Here is a 20309-nt window from a genome sequence, read left to right as displayed (position 1 = left end):
AGAAAAAAGTGGTACAGTAGGGGCTAGAGACATGGCTCAACAGTTAAGAACACTAAATACTCTTCCAGAGGACGGGACTTTAGGTGGCTCACAACCACTTGTACCTTCAGCCTTAGGGAATCTCACTTAAGCAAACACCTGCACTCGTACAGATTCACACTCAAAGACATGTAGTCGGAATTTATGGTTGGGACAGTTGTCTCCCCAATAATGAAATGGAGACTTATTATTAATTATAAAAGTTTGACATGTTGCTTAGCCTTGTCTCACTAGCTCTTATAACTTAACCCATTTTTATTCATCTTTGTATTGCCACATGACTTGTGGCTTTTACCTGTCCTCTCTCATGTCTTGCTCCCACTCCATCTTGCTGGCAACTCCGTCTTTCTTTTTCCCAGCACTCTTCTCTGTCCAAAAGACCATACTATACCTCCTCCCTAGCTACTGGCTGCCTAGCTTCTTACTAGACCAGTCACAGTGACACATACATCTTCACATGTCATAAAGGAGTATTCTACACCGTATACATAGTGAAAATCAATTATAAATCTTTGTTTGGTTGGTTTGGGTTTTTTAGACAGGGTTTTTTATGTAGCCCTGGTTGTCCTGGAACTCACTGTGTAGGATAGGCTGACCTCGAATTTACAGAGATCCTCCTGCCTCTGCTTTCTGACCACTAGGATTAAAGGTGTGAGCCACCACTAGGCTAAATACACAGCTTTTAAAGAAAAAGAAAAATGGCAGGATAGGTAATGAATGGCAATGCCTCTCCTAAATGAAGGAATGGGCATTTCTATCCTACAGTATTAAACACACTAAATAATGTGTTTCTAGATAAATAGGGTTTGTTTATTTTTTCACTGTGTGTCAGTTTTAGAAGGAAAGCAGAATTCACAATGTGGACTAAACTGTTATATTGGAGTATGATGGGCATTGTTTTCTTTAAGAAAGTCTCTTACTAGCATGGTGCACAACTTTAATTGCAAAATTTTAGAGGCATCAGAGAACAGCCTATTAGAGAGTTCTAGGATATTCAGGGTTACATAGACCTTGCCTCAAAAAGAATTTTGTTTTTCGTTATTTTAAAAATCATATGGGTGCATGCTTAAATGCCTATCTGGTTTATATATGGGCACAAGTGCCACAGTGTACCTGTGGAGGTCAAAGGACAATTTTTTTTTTTAAGTTTTTCGAAACAGGGTTTCTCCGTAGCTTTGGAGCCTGTCCTGGCACTAGCTCTTGTAGACCAGGCTAGCCTAGAACTCACAGAGATCCGCCTGCCTCTGCCTCCCGAGTGCTGGAATTAAAGGCGTGCGCCACCATCGCCCGGCTCAAAGGACAATTTTTGAGAGCTGATTTTTCTCAAAATTTTGGGGCTCCAGTGGTGTAACTTGTTTATCAAGCTTGCATGGCAGGCGGTTACCCCTGAGCCATCTCTTTAGCACCTTTTATGACAGAGCCTCCTTGTATAGCTTTGGTCGACTTAGAACTTGCTATGTAGACTAGGTGATATTTTTTTTTAAGTGCTATTTTTGTTTGTTTTGGTTTTGAGACATGTTTCACCCTGTAGCTCTAGTTAGTCTGGAATTTGTTATGTAACCCTGGCTGGCTTCAAGCTCAAATTGATCCGCCTTCCTCTCCCTCCTTAATGCTGGGATTAAAAGCGTGCCTAGTTAAGTGCTATTTTACAAGTAACTGGACTATGTAAAGGCCATATGCAACAGCTCTCTAGAAGCTGAGGCAGGAAGAGTTTATGTTTGAGGCCCTCCTGAGTTGTGACATACTGAAATGTCTCCCACCCCAGCAAAGCCCAGATTATAATACAGAAAAGAAAGATAAAATTGTAGAAGTACTTTCTCCTTGTTTAATTTCTCATAGCAACACTTAGTAACAAATTAGTGTTGTCTTAAAAATATTTCTGTGTTCATATTTAAAGAGAATTCCCCCAGTTCTTTGTTTTGTCATTTTTGGTCTGAACTTCCTGGCACAGGCCCATAATATGCCCAGCTACTTGAGAAGAAAGAATGAATTCAAGGCTTGCCTGAGCTACAAAATTCAAGGATAGGGACATTTTGACTAAAAGTAATAAAAGGGAGCCTGGGGCTTGATTCTTAGTCAAGATACAATGAATTTATTTATTTGATGTCCCAAGTTTTGTGTGACCCATTGGTGAAGCACTTACCATGAACGAAGCATAGATGTTTGGATCTAGGTGGTAATGAGAAGTCTGATAAAAAGAAATTTTGTGTCAGGGTTAGGGATTATTATTAGAGCATTTGCCTAGCATATATGAGAATTTGGGTTTTGAATACTGACTAAAGACAGCTTCTGACTCCTTGCTCTTTATCTCTCTTGTATAGATTCTCAGCGGGAATTCACCAGTAGGCCAGGAACAGGATATGTGCCTGTGGAGTTTTGGAAGAAAACAGGTGTGTATCTGTCTGTTGGTAGGCTGTCTGTACTCACTAGTTTATGCAAGCCGAAAACTCATATACTAAGGAAAGTTTGCACAGCCTTTATTTGTCCATAGTGTCTTTTTTATTGAATTGTGGCTTCTCCTAGCCTCCTTCTGGCTGATCTGTACGTTTCCTGGACTGAACTAGCTGCCTGATCCTTGGCAGGCCAGGGGTTGGGAATGGACCCTCTAGGCCTTTTCATGGCTTTCTACTGGCTGCCATTGAAGCAGGAAGTACCTAGTTATTCCTCCATTTTGACAGAAGTTGAATTTATTTTCTGCTTAGTTTCTTTGCTAGTATCATACTATGTTCACATTGCCACCACATTTACTGAGTTCTCTTTTTCTTTTTAAGTTTTCTTGTGTTTGTGGTAGCACAGTGTGGAAGCCAGAAGGCAATTTTAATATCAATCCTTGATCTACCTTGTTTTGAACCTGTCTCGTTTCCTGCTCTGAACACCAGGCTAACTGACCATCTCCCTGTGGGAATACTGGGATTGTTAGATGCATGCTTTTACACCAGACTCTCTGTGGGTTCTGCAGATCAAAACTCATGTCTTGCACTTACGTGGTAGGCACTTTATTCACTGAGCATCTCCAGAGATCTCTGCAAGAACAGTGAGGGCTCACAATCACTCAGCCATCTTTCCAGCTCCTTTTCCTGCTTTTAGTTTACCCAAGACTATTTTAGAGCTAAAAGAAAGTCAGCTCTGTGGCTAAGTGTGCGTTTACTATCTGTCAGGTACACTAGCAGCACATAGTTACCCAAGAGTGAGTACATGCAGGTTCTTGAGTGTAGTTGGCAGGTTGTATCCCAATTTATACCTGTTGACGCTGGCCTTGAAGTCAGCATCGTCCTTCCATAATTCCAGAGTAGCTACAATTATAGGCATGTTTATCTATTAGTTATTTTTACCATGTAAAACAGTTTGGAAATACTTTTAGAATGAGAAAAGTAAATCTTTTTGTTTTTGTTTTGGTTTTTCAGGGCAGTGTTTCACTGTATAGCACTGGCTGTCCTGGAACTGACTCTGTAGACCAGACTGGCTTAGAGAGATCTGCCTGCTTCTGTCTCTCGAGTGCTGGGATTAAACACATGTGCCACCACTGCCTGATGAGAAAAATGTATTTTATATTGATTAAAAAATTAGGTAGAGCCGGGCGATGGTGGCGCACGCCTTTAATCCCAGCACTCGGGAGGCAGAGGCAGGCGGATCTCTGTGAGTTAGAGACCTGCCTGGTCTACAGAGCTAGTGCCAGGACAGGCTCCAAAGCCACAGAGAAACCCTGTCTCGAAAAACAAACAAACAAAAAAAAAATTAGGTAGATTAGTAAAAATTCACACTAAGATAAAGATTTCTTAATGACTCTGGCTACTTGAGAGGTACCTTTGTTAACTGCTAAGTGCCTAAATTGCTTTTGGGCCAGCTAGGCCTCATTTTGCTACAGTATTCCTTGTGACCTTAGACAATCTAGTTCAAACTACAATTGGGTTTGGGTTCTTTCTTTCTTTCAGATTTTATTTATTATATATACAGTGTTCTGCCTGCATGTATGCCTGCAGGGCAGAAGAGGGCACTAGGTCTCATTACAGATGATTGTGAGCCACCATATGGTTGCTGGGAATTGAACCCAGGACCTCTGGAAGATCAGACAGTGCTCTGGTTTAACCGCTGAGCCATCTCTCCAATCCGAGTTTAGTTTTTCAAAACAGGGTTTCTCTATATAGCCCAGGCAGTGCAGTGGTCTAAGATAGGGAAATCTGGAGTCCTTGACCTCTGAGTAAGGACTTTAAGGCTGGATCAGTTTTATAGGAAGTTGTAACAGCAGAACAGTTTAATGTTCCTTTGAGCCCATGCTTTATGAAAGAGCCCAGCTGTTAGGGATCCCCTTAGTGCCTGGGTTTTATTTCCTGTGGACTCCTAAAAGAGATTTGGCATTCATAATCTCTTTTGGCTAAGTCCCATGTAGTAGTGTTTTCACTTAAGGAAATCAAGCAAGGTGGGTCAGAGGAGGGAGGAATCTTGTTTCTCCAAATGTCCCCTCCGTTTTTACCTGGATGCTCTAGGCACGTGCCTGCTCTTTTTGTATGCCCATATCACTGCACAAAGCTGCTGATGTCCTTTACCACATGCCCAGACCTCGCTGATCCTCACCTCCTAGGTGCCTTTTCCAAATTCAGAGCCTCTTGTCTCAGCTGAGCCATAGCAGCTTCCCAGTTGCTTTCTTACCTCCATAAGATACATACATACATATATAAGATGCAAGATATACATCTATCTTGTATAGAACTCCAGAAGTTCACATTCTCTTAGAAAATACAATATTCAAAACAAAACATATTTTGATCCTCTCTTGTCTCTAATTTTGACATATGAGATGGCACCTCAGCCACTGGGGTACAGGAAAGGAATGGTGTTTACACACTTGTGTGTTCCCAGCCTAACACAGCATCCACTTTGATATGTATACCTAACAGTCGCTTCACTGGGTGAGCCTGTGTAAGAATAGAATATAAATGTGTGTTCATGTTCACTCCTGCACATCCTATTTTCACTGTTTTCCTTAGAAATACTGTGCTTAGCTGAGCGTGTTGGCACGTGCCTATAATCTCACTGCTTGGGAAGCAGAAGCAGGAGGATTGCCACAAGCTTGAGACTAGCCTAGGCTATATATAGTGAGAATTTATTAAACCCTACCTCCTTGAACCCCCTTACATCCAGTGTTGTGGATTGGGAGGGAAAAGATCGCTCTGCCAGTTGATTTTACTGTTGCTTTCTTCCAGAAGAAGCTGTGAATAAGGTGAAAATTCAGGCCATGACAGAAGTACAAAAGGCTGTAGCTGAGGCGGAGCAAAAAGCCTTTGAAGTGATTGCAACTGAGAGAGCTCGAATGGAGCAAACCATAGCGGATGTCAAAAGGCAGGCTGCAGAAGATGCTTTCCTGGTCATCAATGAGCAAGAAGAGTCCACAGAGGTCAGAGCTATGCTGGGCTATCGGCTGGGCTGGGCTGGGTGGCTGAAGGGGAGCAAGCCCACTGCTTGCCACTGAGGTGCTGGGGAGGAAGAGTTCACTAGATGATGGGATTTTTTTTTTTAGCCGATACCAGGAGACTTTTTTCTTGCTTTAAGATAAACCAAAATAATAATTCTTTTAGATACATTATAGTCTATCACATACACACAGTATATTGCTTTAGCTTCCATGAAGGCGGAGTTTGTCCCAGTTACAGCTGTATGTAACTATGTGTGTGTACCTCTTTTTAAACCTCACAGTAATCTAATTACAGAGATGTGGATTCTCAGTTTGCAGGAGTGGCAGATAAGATAGACCGTCCAATGCCCTATCCAGGGCCCAAGACTCAGTGATGCTTCAATACAATGAAAAATTGCAACTGGGCATGATGTTACCCACCTGTAATCCTAGCATTTCAGAGGCTGAGGCCAGAGAGTTTAAGAGTTCAAGTGAGCCTGGTACACATAGGGGAAAACAGGTCACAAAGAAGAAAAAAAGATGGAAAGGCAGAAACATTGTGACAGTTCAGTCATACCCCTGCCTGCCGCCTATACCCCCGTACTAGGTATTACATTTATGGCCTTTATTTGGCAAATGTGCTACCTCTTAATTGCATCCCAGTCTTTTTATTGTTTTTATTTTGAGACATGGTCATGCTGAGTTTATAAAACTGCCTTTGAAGCCAGCATCCACCTGCCTCAGGCTCTAGAGGAGATGCATGCATTCAGCCCTAGCACTAGTGTATTTGAAATCAATGAAATTTCTCTGTGTAATTATTTTTTTGAGGCAGGGTCTATATGTAGCCCTGACTGTTCTGGAACTTGCTATGTAGATTAGGCTGGCCTCAAACTCACAGAGATCTACCTGCCTTCAAGTGTTGGGATCAGAGATGTACACCACTACTCCCAGCCTATAACTTTCATTTTAGTCTTTAGTCTTTTTTAAGGGTAGTGGATTTTTGAGACCTGATCTTTCTATATAGCCTAGTCTGGCCTGGTACTGTGTAATCCAGGTTCTTCTTGAAGTAAAGGCAATCCTTCTGTCTCAGTCTCCTCAGTGCAGTAGATTTACAGGTGTGCAGCATCATGCCAACCTTCTCATGTTAGTCATTTTTTAGGCTTAGAACGTAAGGAATAAGACTATAGTAGCTATCATTTTAAGCAGCAAACTGAAAGTAGCCTATAGGTGAGATGAGTGCCAGCGTGGATCCTGGCAAGTTTACATTTCAAAAGGAAGAGCAGACATCTTCAGCGTTTGGTGAATTGGCAGTGGACCAGAAAGGAAAGGCTGATTGTCTTGCATTTCATCAAGAAAATTCTGCTGAATAAATAGCAGTTTCTCCGTCTCATGCGAAGCTGTGCAAAACAGGAGAAGCATGCTACCCCCACCTTCTCTTCACAATGACCTCTCATCATTAAGGAATCAGTTTTCTGTATAGAGGGTACAACTGCCCTGTCCTTTTGACCTGGTAGCTTTTGGGAAGATAAACTGAGTTTGCAGTGTTATAGTATTCTGTGGTGTGTAAACAAACTATAGCACCTCCTACTTTTGTCAGCCTGGGCTTCTTTTCTGCCTGGGATGATTTTGTTTGTCTGTTTTTCCCGAGAAAGGGTTTCTTTCTGTAGCATGACTGTCCTAGAACTCACTCTGTAAACCAGGCTGGCCTTAAACTCACAGAGATCCACCTGTCCTCTGCCTTCTGAGTGCTGAGATCAAAGGCATGCGCCACCACTGCCCAGCACCTTGCCTAGCGTAGAGGGACAGAAAGACCTTATCTCTCCAAGAAGGCATGTTCTGTCTCCAGCTCCAACTTTTCTGGCAAATATAATAAATTAGCAATTGACTATGAAGTAGAGAGTCTTTTTCTCCTGTGGGCCAGGGTTGCCAAGAGTTCTGAGTTGGGATCCAAGGTTTTGACAAGCCCCAGGTAATTCTGACAGAGCTTACGTGAGATGCTGACATAACCAGTGGCTTCTGCTTAGCAAAGGAGATCCTAGAATCACAATCCTGCCTCATGTGACTCCTGACTCGGGAGCTTTCTGACCTTCCCACAAGAACCACAGAAGAGCCAAATCTGGGGCTCAGGTTTTGAGAAATGCTAATTTGAGGAGTGATCAAAGAGTAAACAGTTTCTTTTTGGGAGGCCAAGTGTTGTTCTCGAGATGGGGTCTTACAGTCTAGGTTGGCCTTGAATTCACTATATAGCCAAGACTTACTTTGAACTCCTTCCTCACCTGCTTCTGCTGCCCAAGTGGAGGGATTATAGTCAGGCACCACCAAGCCTGGCTTAAAACCCTTTGTTTGGTTTCAAGAAGTTGTCTCACCTATTACCCAGGCTGGTCTCAAATTAAATCTTAGCCTCCCAAGTAGCTGGAACTACAAGCCAGTGCCACTCCTTTGCCCAAGTTCTCCTGACACTAACTGTATTATACCTGCACATTATGAGCCTATCTCTGGGTGGAGACTGCTACTTTATCCTACATTTTATACAGCATGAAGAGATCGTTAATGACAAACAAGATGAAAATGATGGTGGTTTGGTGCTGGTTTTTAGATGTCCTTGCAGACACCTGAAGGGAGAGGCATTGTATAGCAGGGCTCCTGGCTTGTTCCTCACAAGTGCCATCAATTTGTTGAGGTATTGCTCCTCAGCAACCCATCAGACTCAGTGTTCCAGAGACTCTGGAACACATTTTGCCTGAAAATGTATGAATGTAATGTTAACAATTATGTCTGTTTTCTAATTCTGTCCTCTAGCAAGGTTTTACTGTCCTTATAGTATATTTCCTGAGAAGCCTGAGTTAGAAGAGCTCTGTAGTCTTTTCTGATGTGCTTTGAAGTAAGTTTATTTCTGGAGTATCAGGGCCTAAGTAGACCCAGACTCTAGTCTTTAAATAGCCAACCCTTTGATGATATTTAGCCTTAGCACATCTGGGCCTCAGTTTTCCCATCTTACAATGCTGGGAAAGAACCAGTAGGCCTGTTTTGTATTCTGGTCAAGCATCCTGATTTTAGGGAGAAAGCTGCCTTGTTCCTTAGCTAATGTTGTAGCCAGTCTTTGAGATGGACTTCTGCCAATGGTGGCCTTGCAGGCAAGAAGGCTAATTGCTAAGTCCTTGATGGCTTTACCAGACTAGAATCTTTAAAGCAAACAAACAATTTGTTTTTGCAGTGGGGCTGGGAGTCTTCCTGTGTAGAGCATCCATATGTCATTGCTGCATTCCTCCCAGAGGTAGCAAAAGACTTGGGAGTCAATGGTGGAGCTACACAGGAGTAGGTTTTTTGTTTGTTTTGTTTTATCTTTAATGCTGCCTTTGCTCCCAGCTATCTAGAGGTATGGTGGTAAGTTATGTATTTAGTGACATAATGGCTGTCCTGCTGCTTTCATGGCTGCCACTTAAGCTCTCGCCAGACCTTGTTTAGCTCTTATGTTCTATGGTAGAATTACTGTTCTTAACTGGTGCTTTCTGCTGAGCCTCAGGAGTATTTACCCCGCTCTGAATAAATGTAGCAAGCATTAAGGAAACTCCCTGAGCTCTACTTCAGGTACCTCAGTGTTCAGTGGCCTTGACAAGTTGCCCCTCAGCCCCTCAGCAATTCGGCATGACAGCAATGGGAACAGGCACAGAGGACAAAGGGAGCAGTAGTCCAGCCATCTCCCTTTCATCCATCCTGGTTCCCTGGCAGGTATTTGGGGGTGGGGGGAATCTGTTTTCCTATATTCCTTTAAAAGTCTGTTAAAGGATCAAATATTAGCCAGGTGGTAGAGGCTCATACCTTTAATCCTAGTACTCGGGAGGCAGAGGTAGGTGAATGTCTGTGAGTTTGAGGCCAGCCGGGGCTACACAAAGAAGCCCTATATCTCAGGGGGAACAAAAGATCAAATATTGTCAGTAAAAATGGTAAAGATGGTTCCTCCATTGGTTGCTATAGAAAATGTTTGTTTGAGCCTCATGTAGATTTCTGGTCTTTCTCCAGAAGAGAATTGTGAGACCTGGGCCAGGTGGCATGTGCCCATGATCCTGGTGTTTGGGGGTGGGGGGGAGATAGGAGGATCAGGAGTTAAAGGTCATCCTCAGAGGACTCACCCACAGGTGTGTAGCTCCACGACCCTTGCTCTACCATGCAGATGAGAAGTGGCAAGCCTGACCCTCAAGATATCACCAGCCACTAACTGATGCCTGTGTCTTGCAGAACTGCTGGAACTGTGGCCGAAAAGCCAGTGAGACGTGCAGTGGCTGCAATATTGCTCGCTACTGTGGTTCCTTCTGCCAGCACAAGGACTGGGAGCGGCACCACCGCCTCTGTGGCCAGAGTCTGCATGGCCACAGTCCCCACAGCCAGAGCCGGCCACTGCTCCCTGGAGGGCGTGGTTCAGCCAGGTCTGCTGACTGCAGTGTGCCCAGCCCAGCCCTGGACAAGACCTCAGCCACCACCTCACGTTCCTCAACACCTGCCTCTGTGACAGCCATTGATGCCAATGGACTCTGAGCCACAGACTCCACCCACCCTGATGACCGCTCCACATGGCCGAATGCTTGCACCAGGGAGCTGGCAATTAGAACAAGTGGCTGTTGAGTCATCAGCAAGAAGCGAATTGGCAGAAAGCATCCAAGAGGCACTCCATAGTTTCTCTAGGATTGCCACGTGTCCCTTGGAGAACTAGTGTGTCATTCTTTCCACATAGGAAGTAGCTTGAGCTGCATCCTCCATGGCTTTCCTGGTGTTTCTCTTCCAGCCAAAACTGGTATATCCGGCCTCTTCTCAGTGTAGACCACCAGCTCCCCCGACTCCTCGCATCAGCAGATGTCAGTAGTGTCCCACCAGGCACCTGTGCCACAAACCATCCATAGGAGAGGTCTAAAGGCTGGTAGCAGGCTACTGAAGGAGACCTTTCCTCCCCCTGCCACCAAACAGTTTCTTGAACCTCGTCTCCACCCTCAAAAGACAGTGAAGGGTCTAATAGACCACAAAGCAGTCCTCAGGACTTCTGAGCCACTCAGGCCTGCTAAGACACCCAGACATGCCAGAAAGAAGCTACCACTTCATTAAAGTCTCTAGAAATGGTTAAAAATAAATAAATAAAAGCAGTCTTCCCCAAGCATCACAGATCATTCTGGACAAGATTTTCCAGCCTGCCCAGCTCCATTAGTTTGGAATACTCCTCCCCCAACTCCAGTGTTTACTTGATTTTGCTTGTGCAAAAAATAACATCCATCGCATGGATTGGTCTGAGAGAGGATGAAACCATTGTGCTAGTCTTTTCTCTTAGCATGTTGGCCAAACTAAAATATTGAGTGCATCATCTCTTGAAAATGCAAAACCCTCTGCTGCTGCTTGACTGTTTAAACAGTCGTCTTGTTCTGTGTGTCCTTTTCTCTCTCAGACTGTGCATGTCTGAATCACTGGGGGTGTCTCTTGCCCATAGGTTTTGTTTGGCACCTGTCAGGCTACAGTTTGAGCAGTGTTCCTGACTCTGATGGGACCTGGTTTTGTGGCATTATGCCACTTCATGGGTTCATTATCAGCTGGACGTTCTTAGCCTCTTTTCTGTGTTGTATCTGTGATAGCATTCCTCACAGCTCGGAGTTTGTGAAGTGTGGGAACAGTTTTGAAAAGCCTGAGCGGTTTTTCTTCCCGTCTTCAGGGGTTTTTCCAGTTATCTGAGTCTCCAAATAGAATACCATCTGTGCCCTGTTTATCAGGCTGAGTTCTGCCCCACACCTTCTCTACTGCTGTGTGAGGTCTGTGAGGAGTCCCAGGGCCTTGCCCCTACCACTTAGTATCTTCCAGCATCCTCTTGCTTTGTGTAGTCAATTGGAATGAGTCACTGACTTTGATCCTGTTGGCCTTTGGAAGCTGTAGTCATCTTCTATACAGTGACCAAGTCTGAATACTAGCCCTTGCGCCATAAAAGCATGGATGTCATTTTCCTTGCATATAGTCACAGCTAATTTTAAGATTTTTGAGGCCCTACCTTATTTGAACAAGGATTTTCAGTCTTAGAAACTTAGACAATTAAAATCATGTGTCAGCATAGACTACCCAAGACTCACTGCTTGTCAGACAGCCAAGTGCAGCCTGGCCTCCCTGCCGACATCCCCATGAGACTGCTGTTGTAGTATCCTAGCCACTGAGGACAGCTCTGCTTTACTAGGTAGAGTCAGTACAGACAGTACCCCATAACCTCAGACACAAGACTTCTGTGCTACAAGAAGACCACAGGTTTCTGGGAGTCTGAGAATGTCTCCTGGTGTACCCTGGATCCATTTTTCATTAGTCTATGGATTAACACCTGTTAAAATCTTGCAGCTACTCAAGGTAGTTAGAATAAAGAGCTGGAACCAGCACACTGCTTCTTACCAGGTTGGAGATAAGTTTCTACAGCAAAAGTCTGGCCTAAAGGTCTACTTTGTGGGCTACATGGTTGCCCTGTCAGATTCTGAGTCCATATTCCTGTTTGGGGCCTGCTTAGTTTCTATGCCCTGCAGATTTGTCTATAAACCTGGACAGTACTTCACACTGTATAGCTCAGTTCTCAGACCTGTCGCTGTCTGACTCTTAAGCGGCATCTGCATACGGCTTGCTTTTCAGATTCAAGGAGCTCCTTTCTGCATTCTCCAACTCCTCCCTAGGAGGAGCAGCAGCATCTGGGTAGGAGCTGGAATTAGATGAGTGAGTCCCAGCTCCTCTTCATTTCTAGTCTGCTAATATGACCTATTGCTAGGCTGGACGTGAACATAACCTTCCATTCATTCCCACCTTTCTATCTTAATAGAAAAGAAGAAACAACTGAGCCAGGCTGCTCAGAGGCTTGGCCTCTGTAGTAACTATTTGGGGAACAAAAAAGATCAGGGCTTTATCATCCTCTACCAAGTGAGAGATAAAATTGGAAGAACCAGACAAGACCAAAGGTAGCCCAACTGGAGTTATACAACCATCCCTCCAGCAAACGGTGAAGACTTGGTAGGTAGGACGCTGTGAAAGCTAGGTTGAGGTGTGACTTACTTAGTGGTGTGGCTAGCATACAGAAGTCCTGGATTTGATTTCCAGAATGACATAATCCAGCCATGGTGGTAAATATCTATAATCTGAGCACTTGGGAGGTGGAAGCAGGAGGATCAGAAATTTAAGATCATCCTCAGCTACGTAGCAATTCTGAGGTCCACCTCAGTTTCATAAGACCTATCTTGACAAAAAGATACATCTAAGGGCCCTGCAGCTCCATCAGATTGATTCATGCTGACAAGTGGTGGTGAGGGCACAGGCCGAGGCACTAAGTCACATGCTGCCGTGGATCTGTGTGGAAACACCTGCCCCATCTGCACCCATCTACTCAGGGCGTTAGCTGTTATCTTCTGCAGTGTGGTCCCCAGGAAGTGCTTCACGTCTTGATGTCAACTCCAACATCTTCCAGAGGGGATATCTGCATTTTAGTTTGTGTTAGTCCTAGCCCTAAAAGATGAAGTGACCCGTACATACTCATAGAGGGTGAAGACATTTTTCTGAGTGGTTCTGGAAGCTGTCTCAGCAAGTATGTGTGGACTCAACAGAACTGCAAGTGTATGTAGTGGGTTCTCTCCGGAGCATAAAGAATGAGCAGATGGCCATCGTCCTGGAAACTGCAGACGGGATTGTGGGCTGAATAAACCATTACAAATAGGACACATCTTGGAGGCTTTCTTCAGAACTGGACTAGAACCAAGGTTTCCAGGCTCCTGGCTCAGGAGACCAAGCCAGTATGCCTTGATGAATGTTTGCAGAGAACTGGGTGGTGACGTGTTTGAACCAAATGTGAGAAAAGCCAGAAGGAGCTGAGCTGGCCAGTGTGGGCCAGGTGGCCAGCTGTGGAAGATCGTTGACCCAGCAGCTGCTTGGCAGGACTTGCCCACTTGAGTATATTCCTTGTAAAGCCAAAATGCCGAATTACCTGCTTCTGCCTCATGTGTTGACACCCATTTCCAAAGATGATGGAGTACGTGTGAGACAGGAGGAAGCTGAGGTGGTGGGTGCTGATTTGTCCCTCCCATCTCCTTCCATAGCCCAAGAGGTGCTGCTTCCCACTCAGACCCCATCTTGTCAGGCCTCCAGCTGCCCAGTGTAAACTGTCAATGCTTATACCAAATAGGGCATGTGCAGCTGGTGTCTTGTCAGGGACAGCCCAGTCTCTGCTTTGCCAGGGAGAAGCTGCAACACTTGTTCAGTGAATGGCTTAAAGGGCTGCTTGATAGAAGACCTTCATCCCACTCCTGTGGCATTCCAAGTTCCCGATGAGGCTACAAAGGCTCCATCCCTACAGAAAACCAATAATGTAAATAGAGAGCCAAGCTTGTAAGCATGGTTTGCAGAGGTGGGTGATGAATGTGAAGCCACCCGCAGGACCCATTTGAGTCTGGTTTTCCTGTGCTTTGTCATTTGACTCAATAGGAACTTTTGTTACTTAACTCTGTTCATAACTTATTTAATGTACTGTATAAATGAACCAAAACTGTTAAATACGTATTTAGTTTGTTCTACTTAAAGTAGTTAATAAAAATGCTATATTCCTTTTCTGACTCAAGCTGGACTAGGTCTGGGCAAGATAGTATATTGGTAACAGCGCATAGGGCACAGTAGCTTGCTGCAGGCTTTGGTATCGTCACGTACCACAGGTCTCTTCCCTTCCCAACCCCAGGTCTTTGACGAAGAGCAGTGGGGCTGTGGACAAAAGAGCATGGGGTTGGGCAATCAGAAGTCTTTAAGGACTTGCAGTTAGATCCTTCCATGAGCCAGCTCCAGCCACCTTCTCTGTCCCAGGGAGGCCTTAACGTGGCCATGCAGGTTGCAGTTGAGTGTCAGTCATAGAGTACAGTGGACAGATATCCTTGCTTCTCTACGCTCTTCTCCACTGAGGATTTTACTAAGAACATTCAGCCACAGAAGGGACTTAGGATGTATTATTTTTTCCTAGTAACTTTTGTTATTTCCTTACAAAATTTCAGCCCGGACTTGTGAAATTTTTTATTTTTTCTGTACTAGCGTTAATTCTTAATCTCACTGATAACTAATTTGTGGCAATACTAACTAAGTCTCACTCGGCTTCATTGTTTGGTGTCAGGTGCCCTCTGGAGGACAAAACGGTGCCTGCTGCTTCTGTCTGAGTTAATTCCTATCCAGGGTGATCCTCTAGCTGCTTTTGCTTTTTCTGGGCTTCAACCTCTTCTGAATCTGTCTCTGTCTCCCTGCACACACACACACACACCCGCCTTCCTAGACAGGGTTTCTCTGTATAGCAGCCCGGCTCTCCTGGAACTTTGTAGAGCAGGCTGCCTCAAACTCAGAAATCTGCCTGCCTCCGCCTCCCAAGTGCTGGGACTAAAGGTGTGTACCACCACATCTGGTATTTCTGAAGCTCTATCTTATGAGTTCAGATGATGTTTTCTGGGTATATTAGGAAGTTCTAGAAGAACTTAAAATTCAGCCTTTTTCTTGTGCTGGATGTTGCTTGATATCCCCTTAACCTCAAGGCTTGGTTGGTCTTGGCACATTGTGGGACTGAGTAGAACCCTTTATCACTGTCCCTGCTTCTGTAGCTAGGATTCTGCCACCCAAGGTTATGCATTTCCAGACTTGACAGCATTGATACCAGAGGTACCAGAGCCAAGATGTATCTTTCACTCCTGTAACTCGGGGTGGTAGCAGTGCTTTTCCCCTGGATTATGAGGGGGAATGTGGTCATGAGAGAGCCAAGCCATATTGTTGGTATTACCTGTTGAGTCAAAGATAACATAGCTACAGTTGTAGACCCACAGCAGTTAGGATGGGGTGGGAGAGCAGATAGATACCCACCGGGAAAGGGAAATTGGAATAATTATGGATGGATGGTGGAGAGGGGGTGGCTGGAACAGAAGGATCAAAGGGAGAGGGGGTAAAATTAAGAGCCATTTGAGCGGTAGTATGAACCTAATACAGTAGGAACTTCCTAAAATGTATACATACACCAAAGTGATCTAAATAAAATCACCAAATAATGGAGACAGAACCCCAAATGGCTATCTCATAACCAAGTAAAACTTCCAGTACTGGGATTGTGTTGCATCTAATTGAGCTGTTGTCCAAAGGAGTCCCATGGGAATCTCCAAACCACCCAGGCTGTTGCCAAGACTACAGGTTGCCCTCCATAAATTGATGGCAAGGCCCCATTGCTGAAAATAACACCTACACAAATCATTCAACCAACAGGGAGAAGTCGAGACTGATGGCTACATAGAGCCTTCACCCCTACTGTCAGTGCTAACATCTTTGATAGAGCAAAGTACTCTGCATGCTAACAAAAGGAACATAAACAGCGAGTCGGCCAGCAATCCTTGACCTACAATGGTGTCTAACCTGCAAGATGTGCTAGGGCATTGGTGGCACAAAACTTGTAAGCAGGTACCAACTAATACCTGACTTGACTTAAGGCCAACTCGACAAGATGAAACCCATATCCAGCATTGCTTTGATGACCAAGAATCCAAGACTAGATAACACAGGGACCTAGAGTAAGACCAAATATTACTGTTCTAAGAAAAAAAGCATCAACATGATTCCTAATGACCTTCTACTGTACTCAAAGATCAGTGCCTTGTTCAGCTATCATCAAGAGAAGCAGATGGGAACAAATGCAGAGACCCACAGGCAGACATGCAGAAAGTAAAACACCTTGGAACACTCAGCCCTAAACAGGATGTCTCCCCTCAGGGCTCAAAGAATCCCATGAAGAGAAGGTGGAAAGAGCACAAAGGCCAGAGGGATGGAGGACACCAGGAACTTAAGGTGTAAGTCAACTTGATCCAAGCTCATATGAACTCAGAGACCGAGGCAGCAGGCACAGGGCAGCATCAGGTCCTCTGCAGGTCTGTTGTAGCTTCCAGTTTAGTTTTCATGGGATTCCCGAGTGTGTGCATGAGCAGGTGTCTGAGTCCTGGGCCTCTCCTGGGCTCGTTCCTGCTGTTTGTCCTGTCTTAATTCTGATGTGATAGTTTTTGTTTTGAGGCAGTTTCTCTGAAGCTTTGGAGCCTTTCATGGAACTTGCTCTGTAGACCAGGTTGGCCTCGACTCAAGGAGATCCGCCTGCCTCTGCCCCCTGAATACTGGGATTAAAGGTGTGTGCCACTGCTGCCTAACTAGTTTTGTTTTCTAACAGTATGCAGAAAGGAAGTGGATCGGGAGGGGAGGGGAGTGGAGGTGAAAGGAACTGGGAAGATTAGGAGGGGAAATAGTAATCAGTATATATTATGTGGGAAGGGCCTCCTTTCAATAAAAGGGGAGGAGGAGCTTGGGGTTGGGAGAGAACCAAACAGGTATGGTGGCACGTGCCTCTAATCCCAGCACTTAGAAGTGACCACAGGAAGATTTAGAGTTCGAGCTTAGAGTGAATTTGAGGCCAAACTGAGCTACATGAGATCCTGCCTCAAACCAGAGATTAGAGAGATGCTCTTCCAAAGTTCCTGAGTTCAATTCCTAGCACCCACATGGTGGTGCACAACTGTCAGGAACGACAGTTCTAGGGATCCGGTGCCCAGACACCAGGCATGTGGTGCACAGATATACATACAGACACCCCCCTCCAACAAAAGACAGCAAAAACTTTTTGGAGATGGCTCACTGATTCAGAGTACTGCTCTTGAAGAGGACCCAGGTTCAAGTCCCAGCATTCAGCTCACAAGCTCCATGAGAACCAAAGATTCTAGCTTCCAAGGGTACTTGTGCATACATAAAACACACATACAAACAATTAGATGTAAAAAAAAATTCTTTGGGGCTAGAGGGCTGTGCCAGAAGACCTGAATTGAGTTCCCAGGTCAGGCGGCTCACAGTCAGCCTGTAACTCCAGCACCAAGGGGATCTGATGACCTCCTTCCTCCAGCACCTGACACACATGACAAACCCTCGCACGCATGCATAAAAAGAAAATGTTTATAGGATTTTAAGCCGGCCATGGTGGTTATGAGGCAGAGGCAGGACTGCCACAAATTTAAGGTCAGTGTGGATATACATAGCAAGTTCTAGGCCAGTAGGGTCTCCCTAGTAAGTCTGACTCACCCCTTACTACCCTAGCTCTGTCCAGGGTGCTGCTGTTAGAATGGCTGTTCTCACACTTTCTCCAGCCAGTGTGATTCCTTGAAGGTTCACCTATCTTTAGCCCTCTACATGGAACCTGCAGGATTTACTCAAGTAACATCTATTTCAAGAATGACTTTCCCAACTCTTGGGAGGCAAAGGCAGGTGGATTTCTGTGAGTTTCAGCCTAACCAGGGCTACACAGCGAGACCCTGTTAAGAATGACATCTTGGCAACCCTACTTTACAATCCCCTCGTTTTATCTTTACAAAGGCTGCATCAACAGGAGCTGGTGCACAAGGAGCTAAGGCGCTATAAACAGTGGGCACTGTCTAGGTTGCTGCACCTGGCCTGACCCTAAGCCAAGCCCCAGTAACAGGTGTCGGCAGTTCAGGAAGGTGGAGTGGCAGCTAGGTAAGGAGCCAGAACACTGGCTTCAGTACTCAGCCTGCCATCACCTGGTTACTAACATTTCATTGTCCCTAGTACCTATCACAGAGCGTGTCTTAGCAGGCTCTGAGGGCAAGGGTATTAGAGGTGACTCTGAGTCTATGGCTTTGGCCTGCTACCGAAAGGCAGAGGCAGTATCTCTCTGGACATCAGTGTGAGGCCAAGGAAGGATGACTGAGGCTGGGCGTGGCCCATCAGCCCATGTATGATTTAGGGAGAGGGGACCGCTTGAACTGGGAGTAGGAAAGGCCTTGAATATCAAACAAGGATATCAGCAGAAAAGGTGATAGGAGCCATTGAAGGTCTCTACTAAAGGGATTTGGAGAGCATAGGAGCGAGCATTGTGAGGCCCCTTCTGATGAAGCTGTGTGTCACTGTCCTGAGCAGACAGAGATGAGGTGGGCTCTGGGAGTACACATCATAAAAGACCCCATGTGTCCCCACTACCCCAGCCTCACACTCCTATTGTTGAGACTCCAGATTCACAACTGCACCTTTTGGATCTCGTTACTCCAAGACAGCATTGCAGCTGCCTGGGGCCTGGCCTCCAATACCCGCTCTTCACTTAGTCCCTTTTGTACCTGTCTGCAGCGCTTCTACCCCACCACCTCTCCATCCACTAAGGTCCCCTGCTTAAACTTGGAAAACTCAGGGCTGGAGAGATGGCTCAGTGCTTAAGAGCACTGTGTGCTCTCCCAGGGGACCCTGGTTCAATTCCCAGCACCAACATGGCAACTTATGACTGCCTATAACGCCAGTTCCCAGGAATCCCATACCCTCACACAGATGCATGCTGGCAAAACATCAGTGTACATAAAATAAAAATAAATAATTAAAAAAAATAAACTTGGAAAACTCAAACCAAGTCACTCTCGTAGAGGACTCCCAGCAGGATAGATACTCCTCCCTAACAGCTTTGAACCTTCATCAAGGGAGCAAGCATACAAATAGCTTATTAAATAAGAGTTGGACCTGGTAGCAGAGGCCTCTGATCTCGGCATCGCAGGAGACTGAGGGGAATCAAAAGCCCAAGGCCTGCATTGGTAACTTACTGAGATCCTACTACCTAACTGAAAGCTAAAACAGAAGTTGCAGTCTACAGTGAGGCAGGAGGATTACCCAAGTTTCACACTATCTCCAAACTAAGATAAAAAATGAGGTTGAGGCTGTAGCTCTGTAGAACAGCCCTCAAGTAATGTGGGTTCAATCACCAGTACTTCAAAATAGTAAAAATAATCAATAACCCCCAACACTTGAAAGGCAGAGGCAGGTGGATCCCTCCATGAGTTTCAGCTATATAGTAAAAACCCTGAAAAAAAAAAAAAAACTGAAGCCAGGTCTAGGTATAGGGCCCAGCACTTAGGAAGTTAGGGCAAGACAATCTTTAGCAAATTCAAGGCTTATCTGAGGACCTTGTCTCAAAAGTTAACTTAGAATACTGAACAGTAAACATGAGACATCAGATAAAATGTTCCCCTTCGGGCTGGAGAGATGTCTCAGTGGTTAAGAGCATTGCCTGTTCTTCCAAAGGTCCTGAGTTCAATTCCCGGCAACCACATGGTGGCTCACAACCATCTGTAAAGAGGTCTGGTGCCCTCTTCTGGCTGCAGGCACACACACAGACAGAATATTGTATATATAATAAATAAATAAAATAAATATTTTTAAAAAAATGTTCCCCTTCAGAGGAACTGGCTGAGGTTTTAAGCATCTTTATATTGATGGGGCCAGGTGTGGTGATAGGAAGGGCACAACTTCCAAGCCAACCTGGACTGCATAGGAAGATCTTGTCTCAAGATGCTAGGGAGATGGCTCAGAGGTTAAGAGCACTAGCTGCTCTTCCTGAGGTCCTGAGTTCAATTCCCAGCAACCACATGGTGGCTCACAACTATCTGTAGTGAGATCTGGTGCCCTCTACTGGCCTGCAATTATACGTGCAGATAGAATACTGTATACATAATAAATAAATCCTTTAAAGAAAAAAAAAAAAAAGATCTTGTCTCAAAAACAAAGCAAGGGACCAGACAGAAATCTCAAGGTCCAAATCAGGAGCAGAAGGAGAGAGAGCACGAGCAAGGAACTCAGGACCGCGAGGGGTGCACCCACACACTGAGACAGTGGGGATGTTCTATCGGGAACTTACCAAGGCCAGGTGGCCTGGATCTGAAAAAGCCTGGGATAAAACCGGACTCGCTGAACATAGTGGACAATGAGGACTACTGAGAACTCAAGAACAATGGCAATGGGTTTTTGTTCCTACTGCACGAACTGGCTTTGTGGGAGCCTAGGCAGTTTGGATGCTCAC

General features: G+C 45.1%; 1 protein-coding gene across 4 annotated transcripts in view; it reads left to right on the top strand.

Annotated features, from left to right (window-relative positions):
* The window catches only part of Cbfa2t2 (CBFA2/RUNX1 partner transcriptional co-repressor 2), a 96041-nt gene extending 82018 nt beyond the window's left edge, over positions 1 to 14023 (top strand). For 3 of the 4 annotated variants that reach the window (XM_050150983.1, XM_050150982.1, XM_050150980.1), the window contains 3 exons: positions 2361 to 2429; positions 5241 to 5431; positions 9665 to 14023. In XM_050150983.1, coding sequence (XP_050006940.1) covers positions 2361 to 2429; positions 5241 to 5431; positions 9665 to 9961 — 557 coding nt within the window. In that variant the 3' untranslated portion in view covers positions 9962 to 14023. The remainder of the gene's footprint in view (positions 1 to 2360; positions 2430 to 5240; positions 5432 to 9664) is intronic. The other variant, XM_050150981.1, reaches the window with a different exon arrangement.
* Positions 14024 to 20309: the final 6286 nt, after the last annotated feature.

Source organism: Alexandromys fortis, unplaced genomic scaffold (assembly GCF_014885135.2).
Source record: "Alexandromys fortis isolate MF-2015 unplaced genomic scaffold, M_Fortis_MF-2015_v1.1 scaffold_27, whole genome shotgun sequence".
In the NCBI taxonomy this organism is placed as follows: Eukaryota; Metazoa; Chordata; class Mammalia; order Rodentia; family Cricetidae; genus Alexandromys; species Alexandromys fortis.
Note: the sequence above shows the minus strand (reverse complement) of the source record. Positions and strands in the feature narration are given on the sequence as shown.